Genomic DNA, 11781 nt, shown 5'->3' on the forward strand with positions numbered 1-11781 from the left:
TCCACTCCTTTCCCTCACTGGCAGACTCAGTCACCTGCCTTCCGACCATAGCCACGGCCGCCGCCTCCTCCTCCTCCTCTTGTCATTTCCCCACACCGTGTTCCTCTTCTCCTGATGGTGGCTATGGCTGCCTGCAACAGTGTTTATGGGGCTGGACAGACCTCAGAATGGTAGCTATCTCATGACATTGCATCACAAGAATGGGGCTTCTTATTATCTGCACTATTTGAATAAAAATGTTCTATGCCCTCGGGTAGTGCGCATCTCACACCCTCATTTGCTTGGGCCTCTGGTTCTTGGGCAGTCTTTCCTTTGTTTGTTCATTTTTTGCTTACCTTAGGAGCTTTAATGGTATTCTGCTACATTACAAATATGCTTCTCTGTTGACAGGATGGGGATCCCAGGGCCTGCCCTCTCAGCAGTAGTCGACCTATGGAATGCAGCAACAGTAAACCAAAAACTGAATCTTTCAAGAGTGGCATTTCGAGAGTGAAATCTTTTCTTCCTGTACCGAGAAATAAAGTCAGCCTGTCTTCTCAGAGCACTAAGCAAAGCAGTAGCAGCAGCAATACAAGGCAAATAGAGGCAGTGAGTGACTCAAAAGAAGAAATTTGGAACATGCGCCAAAAAAATACAACTTGAAAAATACGAATAAATACCTGCCTCCCATTTATTTTAATTTTTTTATCCTTCTTCATCCTTTCTGTAATTTTAGTTACCTTGGACAACAAATTCATTCTCATGTGTAAATAATTTTTAAATTGTTTTCTTCATTTAAAATGGTGTATATGGGACCACAGTGTAATTTCTATGTAAATATAAGCTGTTTATAGTGAAAATATTAGATTACATCAAATTGATCCCTTAATAGTAGAAACTGCTAGCTTCTTAAATAATTTTCTATTCAAAAATGTTCTGTTGTTTAATTATATTCAGGGGCATCACCACGAAAGTGTGGGGATATGTGTGCACACATGCATACCTGTAAATATAATATAAATAAATATATATATATATATACACACACACACACACACATATAAAGACTTGATCCAGAGATACCTATGTACAGATGAGTGCTGCACACAGCTAATGCCACATATGACTCATCAACAGAGACCTGTAGTCTCCATTGTATTAGAATGTCTGTAAGGGCCAACAGCTAATCCACAACTTCATTGCCCTTGTGGTCACTTCTGCTGTGCATCACTGTATACGTCAGCAGGACTACTCCACTAGTCTGTACGGGCCTCCCGTGCAGCTCTCTGCATATGGAAGAACTCAGTGGCGGCTTCTTCCTTTTCCGCATAAAGCAGGACCCAGAAGGTTGCACACATCAAAACACTCTCTTGTACGTGCAACATCCCTGCAGCTTGCACAAGGAGGATTAGTGGATTGAGGATGTTAAACTTTCTAATAATTATATGCTGAGTTTCCTGTGTTCTGTATCATACTTTAGGTTGCACAGTTCTGTACATTACTAGCTTCAAGCTAATGTAAATGTGTTTTCAAGGCAAAAAAAAAGTTTCTATGTTCACTTTTGGAAAAGTGAATAGAATGTGGCAATAAAGGGAAGGATGGGGAATACTGCCCAGTTACTTTCAGTTATCATCTACATTAAATATTTCAATTGGCCAGAGTACTGGGTGGCTTGGCTTATTTCTTGTCTCTTTATTTTGCTGCTTTGATTTGGCATTCCAGTTCCCTCTAGAATTATGATTTGGGCAGATTTTGCTTTTCTGTTATAAACAGAAACCACAAAGCCATCATAATAAGTAATCTGTGGTCATTTGTCCCATATGTCTGGTGTGCAAAGGGGGGGGGGGAAATCACTCCTAATTATATGAATTACTGGATATGCTATAAATCCTTTCCCCAAATTTTCACTCTTGACACACATGAATTTAGGACATCTTACAGTAAGAACTCTTTTTGTTAAAACACAGGACTAAATAAACAACACAGTTATCAGGAGAGCCAGTTTGGTGTAGTGGTTAAGTGTGCAGACTCTAATCTGGGAGAGCCGGGTTTGATTTCCCACTCCTCCACTTGCACATGGCTGGATGACCTTGGGCAAGCCATAGTTCTGACAAGAGCTGTACTTGAAAAAGAGCAGTTTCTGTCAGAGCTCTCTCAGCCCCACCTACCTCACAGGGTGTCTGTTGTGGAGAGGGGAAAGGAGTTTGTAAACCGCTCTGAGACACCTTTGAGTAGTGAAGGGCAGGATATAAATCCAATCTCCTCTTCTTCTCTTATCAGGAGTAAAAACAGCAGCAATAACTCATGGGAGGGACATATAATTTTTGTATTCTGTCTGAAATAATATTATAACTGCTATTCACTTGAGAAACGATTCCCTCTCCCATTCTGCATTTGTTACCCTCATAGAAGATTGTACCTTTTCCATATTTGTGGTGGGTAATCTTTCATTCAGGTGTACCCTTCCTCTTCTGTTCCTGTCTTGTCTTTTGTAAACAAATAGACACAGTTTCTTCTGAGTGGACCTCACAGAGGCCACCTAGTGGACGACTAAGCCTCTGCCTCCCCCAGCCCATGCTGTGAAGAAACTCAGCTCAACATCTTCACAAGAAAGTTTGTGAAAGTGAAATCATCGATTACATTAAATGTTCTCCTGTCATTATCATGCCAATAAAACCTCTTTTTTTTGTACTGCAGTTTCTGCAAATATGTTTGTCTTCCATGTGCATAATTCAGTTTCATGCCTACTTTATGTGTCTGTTTGCTGCACAGTACAAAAGCTGGAATCTGATACCAACTTTAGTTTCCTGAGCTTCATCCCCTCCCCTTTTTAGATCTCATAGTGAAGAAACTTGTTCTCAGCCTGCAGTTCCTAGTGTTTGAGGGTGGGCTGTCTCTTACCTCCAGACTAAGAATTTCATCTCATGGGTCTCTCAGTACTCATTCCTCCCATTAGATCTCGATCTCACACATTTCTCTGCTCTCAGCCTCTGCACTCCTAGGGTTGCTAACTTTTGAACTGAAGCAAGTTGTTCTACAACAATGGAGGGGTAATCCAACTTAAATGCAATGGCATTAAAAGGTACACTTCCCAATTTCTAAAGGCTGGTTGGATTCACTTGACTCCTACCCAACCATTTAGCAACCCTGCTCGGCCCTCTCTAGAATGTTTAAATTCTGTGATAACACCAAATATTGAAAATAGAAGAAAACATGTCTATTACATGTCTACAAACATGTCCAACCAATGCAACACTTGGGAGTTCACTAGTATTGGATTAGGAGGTTTACAGTGCAATCCTAAACAGTTTGGGATTTAATGGATTTAGAAAGGTATAATTCTGTTTAGGATGGTACTGTTAAGCTGACAAATTCTCTCTGCTCTGTGCAATTTTAGCAGGATTAAATCACCGGAGATACCCAGCAAAGTTCCATAGCAGAGACTTCAACCTGAGTCTTCCAGATCCTGGTCCAACTCTCTAACCACTACACCCTGCAGGTTGTCCTGAGCACTCACCAAATTAGACATGCTGAACTTCACCAGAGTTCAGAAACAGTACCTAGTATTTATGAGTATACACTAGGCCAGTTTCAAATTCAGTTCAAGCTGAGCCCCTGAATCCAAATTCTTAGGAAAGACATGCAAGAAACAGGGTAAGAGTGATTTTACATGCTTTTCCCCCTTGCAAAAAATTTTTAACATGAGCATTTGATGTTAGATGCTGGTGAAGCCATAGGTTCTCAAACTGTGTTGTAGTTTGCATTTCCCCCCCTGTCAAAATCTGTCTCTTTCAGTTTCCTGATTCTTTCTCAGCTTTTCATCTTAGTTTACATCATCAGAATAGCTACAAGAGACTATTCAATCGCACAGCACAGCCCATGCACCACTGGGAACAGCTGTGCTTGGATAAGATTTCAGTCTTATCTTGGCTTTTTGCCAAACATCTTAAGATATCCTGTTATACCAGGTTGTTGTTTGCATCCTGATCCTGTTTCCCCTCTCCTAGGTGTGTTTTTTCTCTCAGAGGGAAGTTTTCGTCAGATTCATTAAAATATCACACATACTTCTCTAAAGATCCTGTTCTAGATTTGATACAGAACTCCAAGCAACGGTTTTATTTGCTTATACATGTTTAAAATTTCAGCTCAGAATTTAGTTGATTTTTGTTTACTTCTGGATTAGGTTACATTGGACCCAAACTGTCACATCAATTGTCATAACAGTGTATTCAGGTAGGGGCCATGGTCAGTGGTTGAGCATCCACTTTGCATGCAAAAGGCCCCAGGTTCAATCTGACACCACCAATGAAAAGGATCATGTAGCAGGTGATGAGAAAGAATGCTGATATTACTGTACACAAGTTGCTCCACATAATCTGCTAATTACTGTGTTGCTCTAACCTGTGTTAAAGCTACTAGAGCCCACCTGGCCCCCATCTAGTAGCTTAAAGCAGGGGTCATTTCATAGAAAAAGAGCTAGGGGAACTAATTAGCATAACTCATTAGCATATGCCACACCCCCTGACATCAGGGGCCCGGCGGTGGGCCTGCAAGGCCAGCGGGAGTGCGAGGAAGCCCCGCCAAGGCCCTCCCTGGCCCCAGGCAGGCAGGGGTGGGGAGAGGCAGGGAGGAAGCAACTTACCCTCCCTCTTCTCCTGTCTCCTGGCTGAATGAGGGCTGGAAGCGGGGTGGCTGGAAGCAGGGGGCGGGGCTTCATCGTGTGCCCCGCCCCCCACCTCACCCGGGGGAACTGCGATCCCCCGCGTCCCCCCCCCGAAATGACCTCTGGCTTAAAGTATCCCATAGCAGTTCTTTGGGTCCATCCTTCTGTAGCTCTCTCAAGGGGCTAGGGCAGGGCAAACAAGACAGCAATTGCACTGTCTTTCAGGGGGCTGAAGCCCACTGTGCCCACTTTTCTAGTCTTCATTGTCCTCACTCTACAGGTGAAGTTCTTTATGACATAGAACTAAGAGCATTGTTGCAAATCCCACAATGGTTAAAGGTGCAGATTGGGAGGCAGCTTCAAAAGGCGGCAGTCCTACCAAGCCTACCTCTGTGTATCAGGCAGGTTTGTGCCCTACCTGTGTGCTATTTTTCCCCTTACCAAGTCACCTGTGCTATGCAACTGATTATGTAGCACCCTCCCCCATGCTTTAAGTTTCACAAAATGCACCTGTGGAATTTCCCAGGTGAGTGTTTCTTCTCAGAAGATCCTGGCTGGCAGCAGGCTTCTCTGTCTCCAGTTTGCACTCTCACCCACCTTTCAGCTCAGTTTTGTGTTTCCCTTGACTTCCACTAGGCATGCACAGAATTCAGGCATGATCATTGTAAAAAATTGAGTCACAAGTAGAAGTTAACTTTATCTTTAAAAGGGGCCTCTGGTCTTTTGTTAATTCTGTGTGCGAATTACTGTACAGCTACTGTCTGATGCACTGGTAAAAGCCGTAGTGTTGTGTCCATGCATGATTGGATACAAGTGCTTTTAGGAAACAATATTTTGTGGACATTTTTAAAATATATGTTGCCATCCAAAGATGGAACAGAGTCTACTAGCCTCTATCCTATGTTTGGCAAAACTAGAGGTACACTTCTAGCTCTCTGGTGACTGGCTGCATCTGATACGTGCATATGCAGTAAGCAGGAGATCCGGCAGCTCCTTTGCAAGCTGGAAGATCAAGGTTTATTATCTTTATGGGCACAGAGGGTACAACATGGCTGCTGTTCAGTAGTCATGATAAATTTAAAATGTGCTAAATGTGGTTAATTAATTTCCTACTCCTGGGAAATGTTGGCATAAATATACATCCTTACAAACTATTCCAGAATGTTTGCTGAGATTATTTATTGCCTTGGTATTTGTAAGTGAACATATGTGAATTGCACAGATGGGAATGTATTTAGTTCTAAGCAAGTTTATTGTTTGAGAAGGAATTCTACATAAATAAAACCTTGCACACTTACAGTGCCATCCTATGCAAAATGACACCTGTCAAAGCCCACTGGAGTCCATGCGCTTGGACTTGATTAACTCTACAAAATATTGCACTGTTACCTACCTGCAAAAATGGATACAATAAAAGGCTTTTTTAAAAAAAGTTATTATCTTTCATTCCTCTTTGAGTAGCAAGTGGTTGTTTTTGGAGGGCGCCCTTGCTACTGAACAGAGCAACGAACTAAATGTATCAGCTCTGCAGCACCATCTAGTGACAACAAAGTCTGATATTGTATGCTTAGAAGTCAAAAAGCAAAAACTGTAGTTCATTGTAGTGCTTAGAGCCAGTTGCAGCTGAAGCACAGCTCCTTCTAGCTACTGACTCTTACTTCTGAGACCACTGGAAGGCCAGGGGAGCATAGCCAAGGAGTCCTCCGTAGTGCCTGGACCAAGTTCCAGTCAAGAAGCTGCTGAAGGTTGCCATTTGGCGAGAATCTGGGCAGCCAAGCAAGTTTTTAATTATCTAAGGCTGGTCACCATCCTAGGTTTTGACATGAGTATGGGGAAGCTGGTACAGCATTTCCTTGATTTTTCCTGCTTGCTTGCTTGATCGCTCCCCACCACCCCAGCCAGCAGCACAAAAAGTTAGGCATGCCATTACCTAGCCCCTGACAAGGTTCTTCCTTCTGGGAAGAGTTCTACTCCCTTTCTGGTTACATGGTTGATAATTAAATTCACCCAAGACAGAATTAGCCCGATCCAGGCTAATTACTTACAACTGGAGGGGAGCAAGGGAGACTCAGCCCATATCCCATTCAGCTGGCCCAAAAGTGTTCCCAGGCTTCCTCCCCTGGCTTCTATCCTTAAGCACTTATTTCCCACCACCCACAGGCTCCTTTTCCTTATAAACCTTTTTCACCAGTTCCTTGATTCCTGCCCTGCCCAGGTGACATGCTGTAGCTGATTGCCCAGGAGGATAAAACTGAAACTGGCCAGAAGATACCATCAGAGCAAGTGTGTGTCTGTGTTTTGAGTGTTCCGTGCTACGGATTCCTACGCTGTGTGGTTTGGCTCACTTTTTTTTTTTTTTTGGTAAACAAATTTTTTATTTTCTCAGGAATACAACATATAAAACTTTTCATTCTATCAATTGTCTACCCCATTCCCAGTTCCTCCCCTCCCTCCAATGGCTTCCCACAATGCTTCCACCCCTGCTCCAAATTACTTCATATCATCAACAATATCAGTTTCTCATCATTACAATCTAAAGATAACATCATTTGACTTAATATTGATCTAAACATATTAAGTTTTGTTTCACATCCCAGTTCTTTTCCAGATAAATTTTAAAGTCATTCCATTCTCCAAAAAACTCATCGTCTTCTTTGTTATTCAGTTTTTTTGTAATCTTATCCATTTGTGCCATGAACAGAACTTTTTGTATCCATTCTTCAACCTCTGGTACCTTTTCTGTCTTCCAAAACTGAGCATAAATCATTCTCGCTGTCACTATCAGGTACCAGAGTAAAGTTTTTTTAGTCGTATTGACTTCTTCCATTTTGAGTCCCAAAAGCAGAATTTCCGGTGCTTTTTTAAAAGAACATTTCAGTATTTTTTGCATTTCATTGTGGACTTTTGTCCAAAAGTCTACAGCTTTCTCACAAGTCCACCACATATGATAAAATGAGCCCTCATGCCTCTTACATTTCCAACATTTGTTTGACATATTTTGATTCATATTTGCAATTTTCTTAGGTGTCATGTACCACCTATACATCATCTTATAACAGTTTTCTTTAACATTAGTACATGTCGAGATCTTAATAGAATTTTTCCACAAATATTCCCAGGTTTCCATAGCCACTTCCTTATTCATATTAATAGCCCATTTTAACATTTGTTCTTTAACAGTTTCATCTTCAGTATACCATTTTAACAACACCTTATACATTTTAGAAATATTTTTTCCTCCTCCACTCTCCCAAACCTTTTCAATTTCATTTTTTTCCTCTCTAAAACCATAGTTTTTTTTGTCAGATCTAAAAAGATCATAAATCTGCATATATTTCAACCACTCATATTCATATTCAATTTCATTCTGCTTTTTCATTACCCACTCTGTTCCCTCTTTTTTAATTAAATCTCTATATGGCAACCAGTCTCTACCTCGCTGTCTTGAGTAAGATATCAACACTTCTACTGGTACAATCCACAATGGTCTTAAGTCACTCTGGTACTTCTTATATCTTGTCCATACCATATACAAAGCTTTTCTCACCAAGTGAAGTTTAAAAAAACTGTCCATTTTTATCTTGTCATACCATAAATATGCATGCCAGCCAAATCTACAATCATGCCCTTCCAACCCCAACAATCTGTCATTTTCAAGCTTCACCCATTGATCCATCCATGTTAGACAAACCGCTTCATAATATAGTCTAAGATTTGGCATTTGTAGACCTCCTCTTTCTTTGGCATCACAAAGTATTTTCATTTTGATCCTTGGTTTCTTGCCTGCCCAAACAAATTTTGACAACTCTTGTTGCCACTTGGCCAACAAATCCGTTTTATGCAGAATTGGTATTGTTTGGAACAGGAACATCAAACGTGGTAGGACATTCATTTTTATAACTGATATTCTTCCCATCAGTGATAAGTTCATTTTATCCCATTTCTTAAAATCTTGAGTCAGCTTAGTCCATAATTTCTCATAATTATTCTTATATAGGTCTATATTTTTTGCCGTTAATTCAATTCCAAGGTATTTTGTTTTTTTAACTACTTCACATTGTACCAGTTCTTGTAGTTCCACTTGTTTTTGTTTGATCATGTTTTTACATATAAGTTTTGTTTTATTCTTATTTACGTAAAAGCCGGCCAATTCTCCAAACTCCTTTATTTTTTGAAAAAGCAATGTCAATTTTTCTGTTGGGTTTTCCACCATAAACATTACATCGTCTGCAAATGCTCGATATTTGTATTGGTGTCCTTTATGTGTCAAGCCCTTTATTTCTTGATCGTACTGTATTTTTTGTAAAAGTATTTCCAATACCCAGATAAATAATAACGGTGATAACGGACAACCTTGCCTTGTTCCTTTCTGTACTTTGAAGTTATCTGTCAGTTCTTTATTCACATTTATTTTAGCTCTTTGTTCAGAATAGATAGCTTCAATACAATTTCTAAAATGTTGTCCCGCTTCAATCTTTTCCATCATCTGGTGCATAAAATTCCAATTAAGATTGTCAAAAGCTTTTTCTGCATCAACAAACAGAAAAGCTACTTCTTTTTCTGGGTGCTTTTCATAATATTCAATTGCGTCCATTACTATTCTTACATTGTCTCTAATCTGCCTTTTGGGTAAAAAGCCCGCTTGATCTTCAGAAATTACCGTTTGTAAATAGTTTTTCACCCTTTCTGCAATAATTTTTGCAAAGATTTTATAATCGTTGTTCAAAAGAGATATTGGCCTGTAGTTCTTTACATTTGTTGAATCTTGTCCTTCCTTTGGAATCAAAGAAATAATTGCTTCTTTCCATGAGTCCGGCACCTTTTTGTTTTCTCTTATTTCGTTGGTTAAAGCTTCCAGGACCGGGGAAATTTCTTCTTTCATCTTTTTGTAGAATTTCGCTGTAAATCCGTCCGGCCCAGGCGCCTTCCCCAACTTTGTCTCTTCTATTGCCTTCATCACTTCTTCTTTTTGAATTGGACCATTTAATAAATCTTTGTATTCCTTACTTATTTTTGGTAGTGGAATCTCCTTTAAATATGTTTTAATCTTCTCAAGATCAACTCTAGTTGTTTGGAATAGTTTAGCATAATACTTGAAGAAACATCTCTTTATTCCATTAGGATCAACGAACTCTTTTCCATCTTCTATTATTTTGGTTATCATTCTTCTCTCTCTTCTAGCCTTAAGTTGCCAAGCTAAGTATTTTCCCGGTTTGTTCGCCCCTTCAAAAGATTTCTGTTGTAACTTCTTTAAATTCCAATACATTTCCTGATTCCAAGTCTCATTCAGTTGTTCCTTCAGCAACTTTAATTCTTTAATAATTTGCTTTTTTCCAGGCTTCTTTTTTAATTCCTTTTCTTTCTGAGCAATTTTTTCTAACACTTCTGTTTGTTTTTGAAGTTTTTCCTTTTTTTGCTTCACGTTTTGCGAGATGAGAATTCCTCTCATCACCGCTTTATAAGCATCCCATACAATCTGTATCGGTGTTTCTTTATTTAAATTTTGTTGAAAGAATTGTTTCGTTTCTTCCTTTAACATCTCAATTACCGTTTTCTTATCCAACAAGTCTTCATTAATCCTCCACAGAAAGGGTTTTTTCCTTTCTGTGGAACTCCATACCACCGGATTGTGATCTGAATTACATCTTGGCAAAATTTCAGTCTTATGTGTTTTCATTGATAATTCTTCAGACATCCAAATCATATCAATTCTGGAAAAAGAGCAATGTCTATTGGAATAAAAAGTAAAGTCTTTCTGCATCGGGTTCCATTTCCTCCAAACATCTTCTAATTTTTCTTGCTTAACTAATTCAAAAAAATTCTTTGGCAATTTTCCGCTGAATTCGTTGTCCTTTTGTGGTTTTCTGTCTAGACGATCTATTGTCCCATTAAAGTCTCCGGCCATAATAACTTGCTCATAAGTCAATTGTTGTAATTGGTCAGTTATATCCTTAAAAAATTTTTCCTTTGCTCCATTGGGTGCGTACACGTTGATCAACAATGTTTTTTTCTGCTGAATCATTAATTCCACACCCACGTATCTGCCATCTATGTCCTTAAAAATTTCTGTAGGTTGTAACTCCTTCTTCACATATGTCACAACTCCTTTTTTCTTGTTTGAGGCCGCAGAACAAAATTCAATTCCAAATAAAGCATTCTTTAAATATTTTATATCCTGTTTTCTAATATGTGTTTCTTGCAAGCATATCACGTTGCATTTCTGTTTCTGTATCCAATGATTGATTCTTTTCCTCTTGTTTGGTGAATTTAATCCATTAACATTCCATGACAACAATTTGTACTCCATTATGCGTTTTATTTTAAAGTTCTCCAAAGACGTCCGCATTGTCCGCCTTAAATTTATAAAAGTCCATCATCGATCTGATCTGAATCCTCCCACCTTGATACGTAAAGGATAAACCTTGTGGAATCTCCCATCTATATCTGATGCTCAAAGCTCTGAGTTTGTCCGCCAAGGATTTATACCTTTTCCTGTCTTGCAGTATTGTTCTTGGGAGTTCTCTCATCACCATAATTTTGTTTCCCTCTATTACAAAAGGGACGTTGAATTGCTTCTTGAATATCTCCTCTGTTATTGATCTTGTTACAAATTGTACAATTACATCCCTTGGTAAATTCTTCTTTTCTGCAATTCTGGAGTTCACTCTATAAATCAAATCAAAGTCTGAGTCCATTGACCCTTCCTCCTCGCCCAGAAAAGCCGTTATCACTTCCATCATTTTTTCTTTTAAGTTCTCATTCTCTGTTTCCTTAATGCCTCTGAATCTCAGATGAGTCTGCATCCTTCTGAACTCCATCATTGTCTCTGATCTTGTAATTTGTTGAGTCAAAGAATCTTGTTTCTCTTCTATTTTTTGTATCTTCTCCTCTGTCTCTGTAGTCTTGGTTGCATTTGCTTGAACATCCTTCTTAACTCCTTCCATTTCTTGCTTGATTGAAGTTATTTCTGTAGTAACCAATTCCTTCAATGCTGTTATGTTCTTCTCTTGGACTTCTTCTAGATGTTTCAGATGAATCTGAGTTTGCTTCTCCAGTTGGTCCCCCAATGTTTTTTCTATCTGCTCCCCCATGGCTTGTATTGCCTCTGTCATTCTCTTCTCCATTGCTTCCATGGAGGC

At 39.4% G+C, this 11781-nt stretch overlaps 1 protein-coding gene across 1 annotated transcript in view; it reads left to right on the plus strand.

Annotated features, from left to right (window-relative positions):
- LOC107114502 (cortactin-binding protein 2-like) overlaps window positions 1-2021 on the plus strand; it is a gene marked incomplete at its 5' end in the record, with an annotated part of 52770 nt that extends 50749 nt beyond the window's left edge. The window contains one exon of the mRNA XM_015416010.1: window positions 391-2021. Within this exon, the coding sequence (XP_015271496.1) occupies window positions 391-642 (252 nt within the window). The remainder of the gene's footprint in view (window positions 1-390) is intronic.
- Between the last annotated feature and the right edge of the window lie 9760 nt (window positions 2022-11781).

The sequence above is a fragment of the Gekko japonicus genome, unplaced genomic scaffold (genome assembly GCF_001447785.1).
Source record: "Gekko japonicus isolate JY-2015 unplaced genomic scaffold, Gekko_japonicus_V1.1 scaffold159, whole genome shotgun sequence".
Lineage (NCBI taxonomy): Eukaryota > Metazoa > Chordata > Lepidosauria > Squamata > Gekkonidae > Gekko > Gekko japonicus.